This window comes from Clarias gariepinus, chromosome 7 (genome assembly GCF_024256425.1).
Source record: "Clarias gariepinus isolate MV-2021 ecotype Netherlands chromosome 7, CGAR_prim_01v2, whole genome shotgun sequence".
In the NCBI taxonomy this organism is placed as follows: domain Eukaryota; kingdom Metazoa; phylum Chordata; class Actinopteri; order Siluriformes; family Clariidae; genus Clarias; species Clarias gariepinus.
The window spans coordinates 18,837,515-18,857,619 of NC_071106.1; the positions used below are offsets into that span (position 1 = coordinate 18,837,515).

The window sequence follows — 20,105 nt, forward strand, 5'->3', positions numbered from 1 at the left end:
CATTCCACAGGACAAGAAACAAATCAGTCTCTATTTTTTTATTTATTCTGTATGCATCACTATTTTAGAATAAATGAAAAGATGAATCAAACATATGAAATACAGGTCACGGTGCATTACCGGTTAGAACCATTTGAACCACTCCCCAGTAGTGGAAAAAAGTGAGATTATTGTCCAATGGTACAGAGACAGACAATGATTATTATTATAATACACACAAATGGACATATATTAAATTTGTATTGGTTTTAGTGCAAGGGTCACAAGAGGACATTAACTAATACCAGCTTGCATTAATCAATGCATTATCGGCCAATCAGAGAGTTTAGGAACACCCATTTTGTGCGTTTAACGTCTAGACAAGAGCTGACTGGTCAGTGTGGTAATCTTGAAAGTACCCTTAGTACTTTCCTTGCACGCAGACAGAATAGCTTTTGAGATGTCAACTGTGATGGTTCTGAATTTCAGCAGACAACACTGCATTACTCTAGTCAGATTAGATGAGGTTTTTAAGATCTTCCCCGCGAACCCTCTGAGGAATCTAGTTTTGTCCCAGTTTAAGTCGGGCAAATTCGTTGGCCAGCTTCAGGGCATCCTGGATGCACTGCGTGTTTCTGCCAGTGGCCTGAGCAGACATGTCTTTCCCACCTCCTTTTCCATCCAGCAGAGGGCACACTTTCTGAACCCATTCATTGGCTTTTAGGCCTTGGTTTGCAACCTCCTGCACAGAAAAGAAGTGGCATAAATATTAACACAATTAATTAAAAAGTATTTAATTAGAAATATTATGCTTTATTTAAATCAAATACACCAAATTCTTCTTTCTTATTTGAGCATTTTACATGTGCAGTTGCACATCCTGTGCTTCAAGCTATGTCGATTCCAAAACCAGAACTGAGATTTTTCTCATTCTTCAGTTATAATCATTGGAGCATTTGCAGACAGGAAAAAAAAACCTACACATGCATAGTATCCTAGTCACATCACCACTGGTAGCTACCAAAATATGATACAGTCCACCAAAAGGTTATTAGTCTATATATAAACAGGAAAGTTAAGGCAGCATGGCTCTGGTTGTATTTGGCTCCAGTAAGCAGCATTTAGCCCTGGGTCCAATCTAACAGATGACAGTATTATGAAAGGTTTTTTAAATTTGTGAAGCATGTCGATATAGTTTACCTGTGGCACTTGGCAGAGACAGATAATCTTGCCAGCTTCATTATCCACAGTAAAAAGCATGGCAGCGGTCTGAGGGGACTGAGTCTTCAGCAGCTTCAGGGACTCATTCAATGCCTACATAATATTCAGAGCCAGAGAAACAGTGAACACACTTCGACAACTTAAGATCTTTTCAGTACAATGTAAAATGATCATATATTTATAGGAGATGCTTGCTATGACAAAATCCTGCACAAGAATAATTTTAAGCAGACAAGCAAGACGGCACCTTTGCGCTAGCTCCACTTTCCATCTCCATGACGAGAAGAGGCTGGTTGGGGTGGCTGTCGATGACCTCTTTCGTCTTCTCCAGCACCTAATGAAAGGCAGGAGAAAGAAAGCATGCATATGTACATATTACAAGCATTTTTGCTATATATCCCAGCTGGGGTTGGAGCACAGCCTCAGCTATGATGCACCTGGGGGTTTTGCAAGTCTCCAACGGTTTTAGGTAGGGTGGGGCTCAGATTTTATTTGTGATTTGAATGGGATTTAATATTCCAAGCTCAATTTTCGGTGCAGCACAATTTAATGGTACTTTTGATTATAATCAGCAATATTATCTTTATCAATGTGGCCTAGATTTCATTACCATGCAAAATGTTTTGGCTACTAGGGGACATGTGGCTGGTTACCTCTGCAGGCTTTTCCAAACTGGAAAGACTAATTTAGTTTATAAAAAGTAAGATCAGAAAAGAGAAAACTTTAGATGGCAATGTCCTTGAAAAGCCACCACGGTACTGATTCAATTGAATGGCCGCTAATGTGACAATCTGTCCCAATAAAGATGTCAGTGATAGAGTGGCAGCAAATTCATAGCGACACACAGAACACATTTACACCCTTTGTTTAATTTGCTGACTTTAAATCAGGTTATATTACTTTTGTTTTTATACTGGTTTGACTGGGTTTCATATTGTACATTATTAAACAAAATAGTAAAATGTTAATATAAAACTATATCATGTAAAATGTACATGTGAACCTAATGTCTACTAAGTACCAACAGTATAAAGTAGCAAGTTCTCAAGTGTATAAGACTATTCTTTCTGCTCAGATTCAGCCAAAACTCATAGGACGCCACTTCATATTGAAGATGGATAATGACTAGGGTTGGGTACCGAAAACCGGTGCCAATACGGCACCGGTACCTATATAACTGGTATGTACCGGACCAAAACAGAACGCGAATTTCGGTGCCAAACTGTCAAATTATATATTTGTTCTCTGGGGCTATGATAACAGTTGTAATAGGCATCAGATTCATCAACACACATGATCACTAGTAAAATTTAATTACTGCATTCATGGGGTGTCAAATGATTGAAAAAATAAATTATTTCCTTAATTAGAAAAATCTTAAGAAATTCGCAAAGCTTTGATAATACAAATCCAAAACATTGTTGCAGTAATGTTACTGTCCATTTTATTTTTGTAGATTTAAAGTTTATTAGATTAGATAAAAAAATTAAAAGCACAAATCTTTAGGAAATGAGAGACCATCCGAGATGCGAGTGAATGCAGCAACTAATGTTACACTTGCTCTGACGGCAGCAGATGGTCTACCGCTATCTTAGCTTGCTAAATTAAATAACTTTCGTTAGAATGCCAAAAGCTAAACGGTCGAAAGTGTGGCTATATTTCACGAGAAAGGATTCCGATCAGCTGGCACTATCGGTGTGGATGACCCCAGCCCCAGTCATACCAACCGTAGCAAAAAAGGAGTCCGCCGATTATGATGACGACAGCAGCCTTTCCGCAGGTTAGTCGTAGGCTAATGTAATAATCTTGCATTCATGCTAACAAATGGTCAAACGATTTGTAAAATACTAATGTAACATGGATTCTGTTTATAATTATGGCTTTTCAGCTAGTAATAGTAGTACTACAACAGTACTTTGTATATTTATATATACTTTAAAATTTTAATATATTGTTCAATTTTAAGCATTCAATTTTATGTTGAATAAAAATGTATTCTTGAGTCATCCACCATCATTTTGTTGCTTTTGTAAAGTATCAGTTCAAGCACCGTTTTGGCACCGGTACCATTTTAAAAGTATCGATTTAGCACCGGTATCAAAAAAAAACAAACGGTACCTAATCCTAATAATGACCTAAAACCCAAGGCAAAGGGTCAATCACCTTCTCTCAACCGAAAAGATCCCCATCCCCTTTTTTTTCTTACCGTGTTTCGTTATCCAAGTAGTTGTTTTTAATTATTATTTGTTTATTTTTTACTATAGTAATACTAATAATGTTTGATGTGATTGTTCTGCAAGTTATGGAAAATTCAATAAAAAGATTCGTCTACTACTACTCAACACAAATAAAGTACGTTTTTCACTTAACGAACATAAGACAGAAGGTAGAAAGACCCACAGACAAGCAGGAGCGGAAGAATCTCAAGGAAGTAAACACAGCATTTGGTCCATGATTGTCCATGATTTCCAGACTTCTAGGCAAGCCTTATGTTTGTAATTATATAAACTTTAAAATTCTATAGTCTGTTTCATTATTTATAAAGTAATGCGTGTAGGAAAAGGTAATTTCCTGAATGGTTAATGTCACACCTATGTCAAACTACTCAAATTAAACCTGAATGTCTTGACTTTGCGCACATCCTGAGTTTCATTTTGCATTCAATGTGGTGGTGTACAGAGTGCAAATGCCAAAAAACTACTGCTAAAACAAATATAAACCTGTCCGTAAAAGCACATTGAGGTCCAGACCACTTAAAGAGCCATCACCATGGCCCAAGTAATGCCAGCTCACACTCAGGAAAATCCTGAGCTGTCACTAGGATTTGAATTTAAATTGGCAAGAAACCCTCATTTATATGCTTGTATGCATTTCTCTCACCCTCTTCTGCAAATCAGCTTTGCTGCTACGGTCCAGGTCATCCATGATCTTCTTCAAGCCCTTCAGAGTCTCTCTCATCTCGTCTTTCTGCCACTGTGAGATAACTGCGGTTCCTAAGGACTGGAACATCACATATATATGTTCAAATTAACATGATCCATTTACCAATTTGGACAAGATGTGTACAACCACGAGTTAACTGTAAACTCACCTCATTTAGGTCGGCTATTTCCTTTTGGATGTCCTTATTGGGAGCAGTCTGAGCATTCACTTTTGTAGCCATGGCAGACAGGGACTGACGCAGAGCATCAGCTTTTCTCTGGGCCTGTTAACACATGATTTTATCATCAGCATATGCATTTTATGCTGCTACAATATGCAGCATTCAGATTATTATATTTTAGGTCATTAAGTTGCCATTACAAACAGGTTCTCACAAAGCAGTGCAATGAATACTGTCTGAATGTAAAATACAATCTGCAATACTGTGTGCACTGTAGTACGTAATGACGTGCGAGAGTTGAGAGATCACCTTCTGAGCTTCTGCTCCAGTCACAGCCACAATTCGCCTGATCCCCTTAGCAATGGCCTCTTCAGACACAATCACAAACGGGGCAGCGTGACTCGAGTTCTGCAGATGCCTGAGATAACAAGTATAGGTTAAGGTTCAGCTCTTTAACCAAGTTCTCCATGTTGTCATTGGGTCAATCTGACCTGGACTGGGATCTCTATGATCACACCATGTCTCTAGCACAGAGACTTTTTACACAACATCATAATCCCAGCAGCGCATTTGATGGATACAGCAGTGATTTAAAAAAAATAAAAATAATTTACCATACCGTATAGGTACCGTACACCTTTAGCAAGTGTTTAACTGCTCCCATGTGTTAGATGAAGTGAATAACTTGCTGTTATAGAGAATATACATACAAATGTGAACATCCTATGCCTTCCAAACAGTAACATAGATGATGGTTCCCGTAGACAGATAAACAGTATATGGCCAAATGTTTGAGAACATTTGCCCATTATACCAATATTTGGGCCTTTCCCCCTTCCAAACTATTGCAATAAATATGAAATCATGCAACTGTTTACAGAATCTTTACATGCTGTAGAAATACATATTCCCCTTATTGGAACTAAAAGGCCAAAACATGTTCCAGCATGGAAATGTGGGTTCATGAAAACATGCACTTCATTACTAATGAACATTTCTGGGATGAGCTGAAATGTGAACTGCAGCCCAGCCCTTCTAGGCCTGACATTCAACACATATCCCCAGTGTCAACTTTTAGACATGGTGTCAATAACTCAATCATAATCAAATTCCCAACAATTTTTGTCACAGTAGCCAAACCTGTCAAAATACATCATTCACAGTTCATTTAAACTATCTTGCATGCTACCAGTGAACAAAATAATGAATGATTATCATTCCATTGCACCAACACCAAATGCCTCTGTTTTATGTAAAAAATAAATAAATAAATCCAACTTGTGGCATGTCAACAAACACAAATCTATGTATTCAATCAGCCCTCCGAGAGGAATCATCACTAACAAAATGGTGTTTAAAACTTACGTTCCACCACAAAACTCAATGGAGGTGAGAGAGCCTGCAGTGCTGTTCGGGTCAGCCAGTAGATCCTCCACGGGGATGCCAATGGACACAACTCTTACAGGGTCTGGATATGTCTCGTCAAAGACAGCACGCAGGCCCTGGATAGCTTTGGCAGCTGCAAGTGAGGCGTCCTTGGCATACACTGGCTATAGAGAAGGCAAGGTGTTTACAATGTTTAATATGTTAACATAGTGATAATGAGACATAAAGCAAGGCTCCGATACGGAGTTAAAAAAAAACACTAGTTGATTTATTATATGTACATCTAATTATGTACATAAAATAAAGCAATGAATTATCTAAAAGGAACATATGTTTTGTAGTTTTTAAGATTTAAAATGATACGTAAAGCTCTAACAGTATTGTATTACCTTGGCATCTTTTATCATTGCACTAGCGATGTCCTCAGTCCGGTGCACTTCGTCTGTGCTCAATGCACCCTTGGCAGTGAAGTCAAAGCGCAAACGGTCTGGTGCCACAAGGGAACCGCGCTGATCTGCTTCACCAAGTACAGACCTCAAGGCAAAGTTCAGGATGTGGGTGGAAGTGTGGTTACTCATGATGGGCCTCCGGCGAGCCTGAAGGAGCCCAAGAGCAGAGAATTATTATGCTGTTATAATAGTCTTACTAGAAGAAAAAAAAAATCACAATCCACTGAAACATTGTCAGAAAAGCTGGAACCCTGCTCCTATTGTTGCACAAATCGGTACCTGTTTAAATCACCCATTATATGTTCAGATTACCTTAATTACTTTTGTGTTCCCAGTCGTGTTGACCACCCTATTATAGCTGACTAGAAATTCATAGTTACGTGTACATTATTTAATATAGTGATGGATCTTTTTATCTACCAAATTTACACCCTTTATGTTCCCAGTCAAAACTTCCCAGTATACAAAGAAAGCAATAAAACAAATTACATATGAAAAATAACATATGAATGTCTGAACACATAAAGCAGTAACAATGGCAACAGAATTACTAACAATAACCATACTAACATATACACACATTAAAATGTTTACATTGGTCATTGGTACACATGTACATAAAGATTTAACAGTTTTTAGGTGTTGTACATATTGACCAGGCCTCAAAAACATTAAATCTTTATGTACATGTGTGAGCGTATGAGCCAAAACTGTGAGCATCTGATGAATGGTCATAGACCGGAACTACATTTACATATACACTTGTAGTGCATATATTTGTACTTAAACATGTTCAATTTTAATGACTAATGAATAACTTTGACTACGAATACCATACATGTACAAAAGTTCAACAGAAAAAAAAAAAAACTTATTTTGTGTGTTTAGATGCACTATGTGGAGAAAATAACAGACCCTCATAATAATCAAATTAGAAAAATTGTATTTTTAGAGTGAAAACATAGGAATCTGTCTAATTTGACAAAAATACAATAGGAGGGGGCGCTATAGAGCCTATTATGGAGTAGGACGTGTTTTGTCGGGCTCTCGCTGAACGATAACATTTAATATGTTAAAATCCTTTTTTAATTTCTAATTTATTTCATTAGTTGGTCAGTAATACGTAGTCATAACTCCGTGACAAGTTTAGTAGTTTTTTTCTATGTCGGCTATGGCTGCGAGCTTGAGAAAATACAAATTCAGCGGATCATCCAGCACTTTGCCCAGCACACCCTCATACTTCCTTTGCTTCCTTTTCTGTTTGATGTGCAATTTATTTATTTATTTATTTCCCCTTTTCTGCTGACTGGCTTTTTTCTGCGTTTTTTTGTTGTTGTTTTTTTGTGGGGTGAGGGGAGGGGTGCGGTTAGAAAAAAAAATTGTGTACAATGTATGTATGTATATGTAACTTGTTAATATTTCCAATAAAAAAGACTTATAAAAAAAAATACAATAGGAGAGTTTAGCACCAACAGAAGGTCTGGGGTTGAAGTATTAACAGCGTGATAGTGACTGATTAGGAATCCTAAACTCAACATGTGACAATTTGCACAAATAAACAGTACAAGTAAATGCTTTGTTACCTCGATATGTGCCAAATGCAACATTTTTGCAGTCTGTACTTCTCAAATCTTTTGCACTTTAAAAGTATGTTACTTTTTTATGACTTGGGTAAAAAACATCAGTAAGTACACTAAAGCTTTTAATGCTTTCAATAGCAATATCTTGCCATATTTCTGTTGCTTTGAGGACTGGGATTTAATTTCAGTTAATTTATTTATTTAACAGTGTAAATTTAAAGTTTTAACATTAATTTAAAATTTTAAAGGTTCCTCGGGTGGCCAATTGTCTTTTTTTTTTATTTTTATTTTGCACAGGAAATCTGAAAGGGCTTTAAGAGTCAAAATATATTAAAACTATGTCTAGATCTAAAACTATGATCAGATCTATATAAATAAATGCAGGAATACAATGATTTAATAGACCTCTCTTACCTCATCAACATGCAAAGTTAGACGGTCTCCAACCTTCAGCGTACCATACACGGTTCCAACATGCAGCACATATCCACCACGGACCTGAGTGTTCTTCACCGTGAACTCCATCCTCTGAGACAATCAAAATGCAGAATATATCTTCAGGTGAGTTAAAGGAACAACTTTTTCCTCATTAAAACACTCCCCTGTGTCTTTCCCCACATCTCTTACATCTTCTGTGGAGTCGTTCTCACGCAGCATGTATCCCTCATCGAAGGTCTGACCTCCCTGCTCAGCATAGAAAGACGTCTGGTCGAGCACCACACCACACTCCTGCCCTGTGCTCACCTCATCGACGAATGCACGGTCACGCCTCAGAGCAAGCACTGTGCCCACAGCCTGCTCGAACTCTGCACACACAAGCACTCTCATTTACAACATGACTCTACGTATACAGAACATACAAACTAACGTGTGGCAAATGTCAGTCACCATAGTTGCCGTTGTCATCAGAGGTGTAGCGGTATTTCAGGGTGTCGTCGGTGGCAGGGACTCCTTTGTTCCTCAGCTCCTCAATGGCATAGATGTCCAGCATGATGTGGTCCTCATCTCCAGCACCTTTGCCTTGTGACTTCAGCTATTGGCACATGAGGGGAGACCTGCTGACTTAGTAATCCAGTCCTTACAGAGTGTCTCTGGCTGTGGTGACTGTCATGTACTCAGTAAGACTTTTGTTTAAAATTTATTGATCATAAGAAGCCACTGTGATCCAAACAGGATCCATCCAACTCAGATCTCATGCATCTTTTTAGCACCACAAAGTAAGCTCAGCTCTCCCACCTGTGCAGCTTTCTTCTCCTCCTCAAATGCAGCTAGGTCCACTCCCATGCCTTTCTCCTCTGCAATGAGGACAGTCAGATCCAGAGGGAAGCCATAGGTATCGTACAGCAACCAGGCAGTGTCCCCTGAACAGGATAAAAAAAGAATATGAACACCACATACGTGCTATATGCTGACAACCTCCTTTTCCATTTTGACCTTGTGACACGCAAAAATGAATGTATCTTGAAACTATTTCAGCACAAAGGAATCTAACAAGGTTTTAGACAGACTAAATGTTTATATGTGTGCATTTGATAAAACTGGCTCTCTACTCAACATGCAGGCAGACAGCCAGAACAATATTACAAAAAAACTTCTTTAACTATACAGAAAGAACACAAGAAAACATAAGAGAACACAAAACCAAACTCCCCACCCCTCCAACACCAGACAAACAAGAATGCCATAACAATCAGATGTCCATAAAAAGAAAATAATAATAATAATAATAATAATAATAACAATAATAACATAAATAATTAAGTAAAATACTCAGGGCTTTTCCCCCCACTAAGGGATGCCAAAGCATATTAGTTGTAGAACAACCTCAATTCTGATGTAAAACCTACAGAGTGGAGGTAGATCAGTATTCGGAATCATTGTGGATTTTCATAAAGGCACAAGGACCATCCACTTACCACTTACTTCTGGAAATGGGACAGTAGAAAGTTTCTTTGCTTAACTGTAACACCTAACTTTTGAGAACCTAACAGGGAATAATAGGAAAGGCTCAGCAGTGCTTCTTCTATCTGAGAAAACTGAGATGAGCAAATCTTTCTGAGCAGCTTTTGGGTGACTGTTACCGTTTTGCTACAGAGAGTATGCCGACATATGGACTCTTGGTGTGGTTTTCCAGCTGCACTAAGGCAGAACAACAGGCACTGCAAAAGGCGGTGAAAGCAGCGGGGAAAATATATGGACTTGTCTCCTAGAGATTAGCACCATCTACACTACACACACTGCCTTCGTCGAGTGCACAGCATCCTAAGCAATCAGCATCAACCTGTTCCAGTTACTGTCCTCAGGTAGAAGGTACAAGTCCATACATGCCAGAACCACCAGACTGTTCCACAGCCTCCTTCCACAGGCTGAAGGATCAGTTACTCAAGATCAGTCACACAATAACTGTGACCTGGACTTTGCATAGATTGCATTGATGCAGCACACACAATACACACACTCTTCTCCCACTACATCCCACTTCACATAACCATAACCGTTATGGTTACTGCACTGCTGCACTATGATTGCACTTTATTACATGCTGGGAAATATGATGCCTAAAGATAGCTTGTTATTATTTATACTTTGTTATTTAGAACAATGTCAATAAGGTTGAATTGAATTGAACAATACCCCTTTCGCTATGGGGTTCAGGCGAGTTCGCTGGCCAGTCAAGCACAGTGATATCATGGTCAGCAAAACAGTTAGTTGTAGTTTTGTAGCTGTGGGAAGTTGCTAGGTCCTGCTGGTAAGGAAAATGTTGTCAGCAGATGGAAGCACAAAGTGCTCCAAAATAGACCGCTGTGTTGGCAGACGGCTGTATTGACTTTCAACTTAATAAAACACAGTGGACGGACACCAGCAGTTGACATGGCACCCAAATTCATTACAGACTGTGAAAACTTTACATTGGACTTCAAGCAACTTGGATTCTGTGACTCTCAACTCTAGGACCTTTGCTTGTGTTGCACATTTGCCTGGGGATTTAACTGCCGTTTCTCTTTCTATGAAACCAATGAAATAGCCTGTAAAGTAATAAGAAGTCTTTATCGTCCATGCTATAGCTTTGTAGCATTTTCCATTTAAATGATGTTTCAGACTTTTTTTTCCATGAGAACTCCTTCGTCTTCATTATGTTTGCCACTTGTTTTGTAAAATCGCTTCAACCAAATAGTACAGCTTTTAAAATTAAACCAGGACCAATTTGCATGAGAACACAAGTTCTGCAATGTTTAGATTTAGAATGTGATTTATTATTTTTTTAATAATGAGTATATATATATATATATATATATATATATATATATATATATATACACAGTGGTGTGAAAAACTATTTGCCCCCTTCCTGATTTCTTATTCTTTTGCATGTTTGTCACACTTAAATGTTTCTGATCATCAAACACATTTAACTATTAGTCAAAGATAACACAAGTAAACACAAAATGCAGTTTTTAAATGATGGTTTTTATTATTTAGGGAGAAAAAAAATCCAAACTTACATGGCCCTGTGTGAAAAAGTAATTGCCCCCTGAACCTAATAACTGATTGGGCCACCCTTAGCAGCAATAACTGCAATCAAGTGTTTGCGATAACTTGCAACGAGTCTTTTACAGCGCTCTGGAGGAATTTTGGCCCACTCATCTTTGCAGAATTGTTGTAATTCAGCTTTATTTGAGAGTTTTCTAGCATGAACTGCCTTTTTAAGGTCATGCCACAACATCTCAATAGGATTCAGGTCAGGACTTTGACTGGGCCACTCCAAAGTCTTCATTTTGTTTTTCTTCAGCCATTCAGAGGTGGATTTGCTGGTGTGTTTTGGGTCATTGTCCTGCTGCAGCACCCAAGATCGCTTCAGCTTGAGTTGACGAACAGATGGCCGGACATTCTCCTTCAGGATTTTTTGGTAGACAGTAGAATTCATGGTTCCATCTATCACAGCAAGCCTTCCAGGTCCTGAAGCAGCAAAACAACCCCAGACCATCACACTACCACCCCCATATTTTACTGTTGGTATGGTGTTCTTTTTCTGAAATGCTGTGTTACTTTTACGCCAGATGTAACGGGACACGCACCTTCCAAAAAGTTAAACTTTTGTCTCGTCGGTCCACAAGGTATTTTCTTGGCAATCATTGAGATGTTTTTTAGCAAAATTGAGACGAGCCTTGATGTTCTTTTTGCTTAAGTGGTTTGCGCCTTGGAAATCTGCCATGCAGGCCGTTTTTGCCCAGTCTCTTTCTTTTGGTGGAGTCGTGAACACTGACCTTAATTGAGGCAAGTGAGGCCTGCAGTTCTTTAGTTGTTGTCCTAGGGTCTTTTGTGGCCTCTCGGATGAGTTGTCTCTGCGCTCTTGGGGTAATTTTGGTCGGCTGGCCACTCCTGGGAAGGTTCACCACTGTTCCATGTTTTTGCCATTTGTGGATGATGGCTCTCACTGTGGTTCGCTGGAGTCCCAAAGCTTTAGAAATGGCTTTATAACCTTTACCAGCCTGATAGATCTCAATTACTTTTGTTCTCATTTTTTTCTGAATTTCTTTGGATCTTGGCATAATGTCTAGCTTTTGAGGTGCTTTTGGTCTACTTCTCTGTGTCAGGTAGCTCCTATTTAAGTGATTTTTTGATTGAAACAGGTGTGGCAGTAATCAGGCCTGGGGGTGACTACAGAAATTGAACTTTTAACTGTGATAAACCACAGTTAAGTTATTTTTTAACAAGGGGGGGCAATTACTTTTTCACACAGGGCCATGTAGATTTGGAGTTTTTTTTCTCCCTTAATAACATAATCTTCATTTAAAAACTGCATTTTGTGTTCAATTATGTTATCTTTGACTAATAGTTAACGGTTTTTGATGAGCAGAAACATTTAAGTGTGACAGACATGCAAAAGAATAAGAAATCAGGAAGGGGGCAAATAGTTTTTCACACCACTGTATATATATATATATATATATATATATATATATATATATGTCCAAATACTCAATAACATACTTTTTTTTTTTGCTTAGATTTAAAATAAAAAAGAAAGGACCTTCAAAGTGGGCATGGAAGAGGGTAAAGACACCAACCTGGAAGGGTCTTGCTGTCTCCAAGGTTTTGGATCTTCCTGTCCAGGATACGTCGCCCCCTGCTGAGAGTCTTTAGAAACTGCATTTCTTCTTCATTAATGACATCCTTCACAGAGTCTGGGTCTTTCTTCAGCTCAGGGAAAGCATGGCCCTGTGAGCAGAGATTATATAAATTAGTGACATCAGCAGAAACTAATTAAATTAAATTGAAGTTAATTGGATGGGAGCAAAAGAAAAGAAAAGAAAAAAAAAACATCAAAATATTAGTTGTATGCAACGATGAGTGCTCCAAGAAATACAATGGGCACATGCACTTAAAGAAGACATACCAATACCATTATGACATAATTTTGGAAAAGGGGAGAATTTAATGTCATGCAGAAAGTTATTAACCACTTTTCTTCATAAGTTTGAGACATTGACCTGTTTAAGATAGCAAAAATCCCTCTACAAATTTGCATCCTCATTGTATTTAAAACATTTCGTGGCGATCACATAAATTCCCTAGGAGGAGTACATCAAAGTCCCTTGGGTGCATTTTGCCAATGACCCAGAAAAACTGACTTCCTATTGAGTTGAGCCCATGACAGCCAATGCAAAAGTTGTTCAGCTCAATGAGCTCTTAATGTATACCAGGTTTCGCAGGCATACGTGCAAGTGTGTATGAGCTATGCAGCAAAATCTAGTGAGAACCCCGAGCAACGCCCCGGCCCAAACTCTCAGGCATCGTAATGGCAGCAGATTCTAACCTGCCTGCCAATTTTCATCAGTTTTTGACCATGTTAAGAAAAAAATATTTATTAGTTATTTATTAGTTATTCTTAGAAAAAACAATAGGGCTCTTCACTCACTATGACAACATAGGGCAGATGTCATAGGGCTTGTGCCGTAAAAAAATTCTCATATAAAGAATATGTAAATGAAAGACAGAACACAAAAAATCCTGTTCAGGTAGAAAATTATTCTCACCAGTGACTGCACCACAACGTCCACCAGACTGGCAAAGAAGCCCTTCTGAGCACCAAGCTTCTCATGAGCGTACCTTACTGCACGTCGCAGGATCCTTCTCAACACGTATCTACACACACCCACAGAATAAATGTAATACAGCCATAAACTGTGCGATATATTGTTAAGGGCTACTCCATAATCTTACCCCCTTCCAGTGTTGTCAGGACGACCACCATCAGACAGAGCAATAGTGATGGTACGAGCATGGTCAGCCAAGACACGATAGGCCATGTCAATGCCATCTTGGTCTTCGGATCCAACCTTGCCAGTGTAAGGCCTGGCTCCTGTTCCCTTGACACCCAAAACCAAATGTGCTCGTTAGGTAAGGAAAAAATTCAACAGCAAACAGAGTCCTTCAGATGCGCTTATACCTTTTGAATAGCCTCAAAGTAAGGAACGAAGAGGTCTGTGTCATAGTTTGACATCTTGTTCTGCAGAACTGAGACCAGGCGCTCCAGCCCCATTCCAGTATCAATGCTCTTCTTAGGAAGAGGCTTCAGCTCCGTCTCGGACTCTCTACATATAAGGTTAGCGTAAATTTATTTGTGCATCTACATGCAAAGCCAAACTCAAGGCCTTTATTCTACCTGTTGAACTGGATGAACACCAGATTCCAGATCTCCAGCACATTAGGGTCATCCATGTTGACGAGATGTGAAGCGTCTCTGCCTCCAATTCGGTCGTAGTGGATCTCACTGCAGGGACCGCAGGGACCAGTGTCTCCCATTTCCCAGAAATTGTCTTTCATATTACCTGGCAGGATACGCTCCTCTGCCACCCTGACACACAGTACAGAGACACAGAAGACATTGAGGAAACATGAGAACACCTGCCCTTGACCACACTCCCACCACCAAAAAGTCCTTTTGTTTTCTGCTTGCACTGGTTGTTTTTGTTAATTATTAATTTGTTTAATGACATGAACAAATTAATAATTAAATATGTTGGTAATTAATCTGTTAATTTTTAGTTTACTATAGTAATTATTCATTTCACCCCATAACCGTATGCATAGTCACAAAGCATCTTGACGCAACTAGTGGACACAAGAGGTGGTCCTAAGGTCTGATCCTGATCAACCAACTGCCCTGCACATTTTTTGTGTTTTCTCTTCCAAATTTGGCTAATCAGCTAATTAACAGACTTTCCTTAATTGAGGTAAATGTGATGGAGCAGGGGAAACATTAAAATATGCAGGCCATGTGGTGTTCCATGAGCACAGTTAAGAACAACTAAAGTAATATAGTGTGTATATATCGCTCAGACATTTAATAGTCAAAATAAATACCAGCTCCATGGTTACAATAAAGAAACATGATTACAACAACAAAAAAGGGGGTTAAAGAAAAATCAGAAAAATGGCACCACCTCAACCATAACTTTATTTCTTTAAATTGTTACCATTTGACCTTCTACCTGGATGTGTCTGGGTGTGTTGTTGAAAGACTGTAATTTGCTAATTATACTTTATGAACTATGCTCCAGTCTTGTTCCTTGTATCATCTATGCCTAAATTTCCAAGCATCAATACAATGGGTTGTGTAGCGTGAGATTTCAAACTGTGACGGCTGTACAGTGAAACCTCGGATTTCAAGTAAAGCAGTTTGCAAGCAAAATTTTTAAATACATTTTGAAAAACTAACAATTCTCGGTTTACAAGTACCGAGTATCATGTATCACACATGCGCTTCTTCTTTTGATGCTGAGCATCATGTGATCACAACTAAGCCTATGTTTTTTCCTCTCTCGCGCGCTGCGAAATTGTGGGTAATCATCTCCCCTGCTGGGCCTTAGTGCACGTCTCTTACGGGTATAATCAACATCCGTTCACGTGTGTACTGTTTACTATAACCTGTGACCACGTGTGTGCGTGAAACATTTTATTGTGTGTCTGTATGCATGTGTGCGTGAAAGTCATCCTTTTTGTAAAGCAAAAGCAAGTCTTATGTCTCGCCTTCAAACACACCCCTCCTCCTCTCACCTTGTCTCTCTCCCTCACACACACACTTAACGGAAACCCTGCTCTATCGCGATTCTTTTCAAAGGTAAAGTGCAGGTTAATTTGTTTTATTGATGTTCCTTGTTAATTTTCCTAATAAAACTGTTTTTCCATTAGTGTGTGTGAAACTCAAATAAAAGAGGAGGAAGTGTTACTGTATAAGATGAGAAGGTCTCAATCCTCCTCTCCTCTTACTTTAGCTTCACACACAACGCGTGCGCGCACAAACACTAAGGGAAACACATTTGTCAGGATTTATTTTTTATTTTCTCAGAGGTAAAGTGGAGGTTAATTTGTTTTATTTTTGCGTTATATTTTGTATTAATTACTTTTATGTATGCATTTTCTTGGGCTGTGGAATGAATAATTCGAGTTTCCATTATTTCTTATGGGGAAATTTAATTCATAAGTGTTTTGATATACGAGCCCGCTTCTGGAACGAATTATGCTCACAATCCAAGGTTCCACTGTACTACAAAAATTGGACAGACAGCAATAACCATATGTTAGTAGATGTATGGTTTTAATAGTGTGATTTTTGTGTACCCTACCCTAGGTCAAGCCAGATCTGCTTGCACTCATTGTCAACTTCAAGGCCTGCTTCAGGGTGTCCTCCAAAGTAGGTGAAATACAAGCGCTCGAGAGGAATGCCAAACTCCTGTGTCAGCAGCTCCAGAGCCATCTTACAAGCCAGTTGCTGAAGATGGAAAAAGTAGACAGAATTTTTAAAAGATAGTTAAATAAAAATAAAGATATTCATATTGCATTTGATTTAATTAGATTAATTCATTTAGAATGCCATACTTTGTCAAATAACTCTTGTATAACCACCCTGTAGGTTCCCTGTGTCTTACTTTAAAGTAATCTCCGAACGACCAGGAACCCAACATTTCAAAGAAGGTATGATGGTATACATCTTTGCCGACATCATCCAGGTCATTATGTTTACCACCAGCACGGATGCACTTCTGGGTGTTGGCAGCACGCTTTAGTCGGGCCATGGGGTGGGATGGGTCGATGGTATTTAGGAAGATTGGTTTGAACTATGGAAAAAAAATTTTTTTATAAAAACGAAGTCTTTGAATCTAATGTTAATACAAAAACTACAAATGTACTTTTGCCCCAGGATAAAACAAGAGACACAAGAGAATACAGTTTCAATTTTCTTTACATAATGCCTGTTCATACATGCCAAGCTTTTAAATTCACAGACACCAACATTAAAGTAATTATACAGCTTAAAAAAAAAAACGTTGACCACTAATCCTAAATTAACAAGGGTGGAACAATCATACCTGGTTCATGCCAGCATTGGCGAAGAGAAGGGTTGGGTCATCCAGGGGAATGGTTGAAGACGAGTGTACATACTCATGCTCGTAGCGACGGAAGAAGTTAATGAACTTCTCACGGATCTGAGCAGCAGTCAGTGAAGTGTCCATGCTGGGTGGGTTGTACGAAGAGGACTAAGCAATCATAAAACACAGTAACGACTTATTAAAAAGCTTACATTGCCAAACACAACATGCTAGCTGATTGTGAGCCATGCACAGCTAGGGAGGGAGAAATCATGTTAGACCGGCAGTGTAGCAAGCTATTGTAATTTCCATCCAAACAAAAAATCTGAACAGGTACGAATGCCAAACCCGTAATTCATTCTTCCTTCCTATTCTTTTCTTTTTTTTCAGTTGCCAAGTTTAATCCCATGTAGGGCACCCATGAAGAGAAGTTTACCTTTGAACACACTTCTCTGAATAAAGAGTTTAATAGGTTTCCTTCAATTTAGAAAATGGCAAGAAACAAAACACCGAACTTGAATGAGGAACAAGATATCTCAAACAAAACTAAATTATCCTATGCCTTCCAGAACACTCAACTATCCTCCTGTGCGTGGAAATCAACAGGCTCATGGGAGGCTCCTCATGGCAAAACAACTTTAGAACCAGCAGCACTAATTACAGCATTGCTGCTTCCAGGACTACCAAATGGTAACAAGTTCTTAGCAGGAGCACTGTAGATGTGTTTTCAACATTAAAAATATAATTTTCTCTACAAAACATTCTCTCTATATCTGACTTATGGCCTTTAGCCAAAATGCAAACCAATGAATTTACATTTTGCTACAACATTCAAACATGCAACCCAAGTCTTTTCCAGTGTATAGAAACAAAATAGTACTAATATGTTTGTAGTGTTAATGCATCAACAAGGTAAACTGCCATACAGACATAATGCGTGACTGCAAGTTTCCACCGCAGACCATTGAGCAACTCCATTACTGAAACTGGTAGAATTATGAAACTCATCGCATCAGAGAACTCACGAGGATTTCGTGCACTACTGTAGCATCACACATAAAATTACATCTTGCAAAAATATAATTTAAGTCCTGTAAATATTTTTTAGATCTACGAGATGGAGTTACTCAAACTCGCTTGAAGGGGGATGCAAAATATTAAAGTAGTCAATCACTTCAAGCATTTCTTTCAGAGACAAGCTGAACTGACCACAGACCACACATCCTGCACAAACTGATGCTTCCTTCACCTGAAACCATGAAAATGCTTTGGCACAGAAAAAGGTGAGATGGAGAGCCATGTGGATGACGGCACCTTAAAACTCCTATGGTGGCAGACAAGGGTGGGGGACAAAAAAAAAAAAAAACCTTTGTATTATAAATGCAAACTTACAGTGTTGTCAGCTTTCCGACTCTCCTTTCGAAAAAAAAAATCCTAGCTACTTATTTGCAGCTTCCGATCAGACTATTCTGCACTCGATAAAGTTCTCCAGCTCACTTCTCTGTGCTGCAGGGTATAAGAGGTGTGACAGCAGGTTTAGGCAACTCGCCACCAGTATGTATAACCTGCCTGGGGCGTGTGATTGTGCAAACCAGTGTCTCCAACGACCAATCACTGTTCGCCAGTGTTCCTGACAAATGAATGCTAATCACTATTGGTTCCTACCTATTCCCTTTGTGTCTATTTCCTGTCTGCTAACTACCAAGGCATCTTTTTGTTCATGCTACTAAGAGAAACTGTTCCGAACTTATTTTGTAAAAACTTTTGTGGAAAAAATATTTTACATTTTAATAAAAATCTACAGACTTCTATTTTAAAATCTTTTTAGAAAATATTTTAAAACGTTTCACCATATAAATCTGAATATGCATGTCACCCTATGACGTCATTCATTGAACTTCCCCCTGAAAAGAGCTGACAACACTGATGTATGTACTGTAACTCGTGCACAGGATTCGTGCAGTTCATTCATTTGATGCATCAGCATTTGGCTTCTGCTCATATACATGCAACAAAAAGCAAGCGATAATTTAAATGCATAATCTTTATGGATCTGCGTTACACTCTGGACTTAAAGCTAGGTTCAAGACCGGACCAGAACACTTAGTTCAAGCTACTGTTCCTTGTTTATACCGGTAACGTTGATGCTAATCAGTAGCACTGATTTAATTCACAAGACTGAGAATTACATGGTAGCTTCTGCTTCATATTACCCAAATAAAAATGAATTAAACAGACTAGAACACTAGATATGTGATTTCTAATTAAGTCCAGGGTTAGTGCCCCTCAGTTAGCTCGCTAGTTAGCTTTAGCTCCTCGACGCGCCACGAGACAAACCTGTGCTATGTGCTGTGTCGTATTCAGAACGGCGTCGGCAGTCGGACAACAACTATACGGAATGATAGTATTATCAGAAATATACGCCCAAAATACGAGAAATAATCAGTAATATTAATGTAACTTACCAAAATGCTCTCAATAACCGCTTCTCGCCTGCTCACGCGCACACTGGTCAAATACGCCGGTACAGAAATCACTAAACCGCGGGAGTCAGGGCAATGCCGCATTCCTATTGGTCAAAATGAGGTCACGCCTTAACTTTACCTCACCCCTATTGGTAGAAGGAGCTGTCAATAACAGACATCGTCAAGTTCATTTTCATTACAGGATGATGCAACGTAAAAGAAAGAGTTGAGTCATATCATACAGCCAGTAAGCTGATAACTAGTGTTATTGCCTCGTAGCATATGCATTGATATGTAATATGCATTAAGTCATCAATAGCGTGATTATAGTAATAATAACCTTACTTAACATGAAGAAGAATGCCAAAACAAGCCAGTGTCCACATATCATTTTACGTACTGTATTCATAAACTATTATACATAGAGATTGCAGGGAAACAAACCTTTACATGAGCATTATTTTTATTAAGGCTATTATGAAGAAAACTCCCCATCAGTACCGGCCAGTCCAACAGGCAATACAGGCCCTACGACAAGGGCCCAGTGG

The 20,105-nt window shown here is 38.8% G+C and overlaps 1 protein-coding gene across 3 annotated transcripts; it reads right to left on the bottom strand.

The window, feature by feature from the left end:
• Window positions 1-23: 23 nt before the first annotated feature.
• On the bottom strand, window positions 24-19,633 carry LOC128527747 (alanine--tRNA ligase, cytoplasmic-like). Of its 3 annotated transcripts, none has more exons than XM_053500282.1 (21): window positions 19,558-19,633; window positions 17,093-17,260; window positions 16,652-16,840; window positions 16,349-16,494; window positions 14,386-14,577; window positions 14,170-14,314; window positions 13,944-14,089; window positions 13,757-13,865; window positions 12,788-12,938; window positions 8,955-9,079; window positions 8,607-8,751; window positions 8,346-8,524; window positions 8,133-8,246; window positions 6,079-6,285; window positions 5,669-5,853; window positions 4,613-4,721; window positions 4,292-4,405; window positions 4,081-4,200; window positions 1,448-1,534; window positions 1,180-1,293; window positions 24-721 (listed from the first exon to the last, which is right to left on the bottom strand). In XM_053500282.1, exons 2-21 carry the CDS (start codon window positions 17,234-17,236, stop codon window positions 542-544), a joined length of 2,901 nt encoding a protein of 966 aa, XP_053356257.1. In that variant the 5' UTR covers window positions 17,237-17,260; window positions 19,558-19,633; the 3' UTR covers window positions 24-541. The 3 variants fall into 3 exon arrangements, with proteins under 3 accessions (XP_053356257.1, XP_053356258.1, XP_053356256.1); XM_053500283.1 differs by lacking the exon at window positions 19,558-19,633 and adding an exon at window positions 18,485-18,556; XM_053500281.1 differs by lacking the exon at window positions 19,558-19,633 and adding an exon at window positions 18,342-18,416.
• Between the last annotated feature and the right edge of the window lie 472 nt (window positions 19,634-20,105).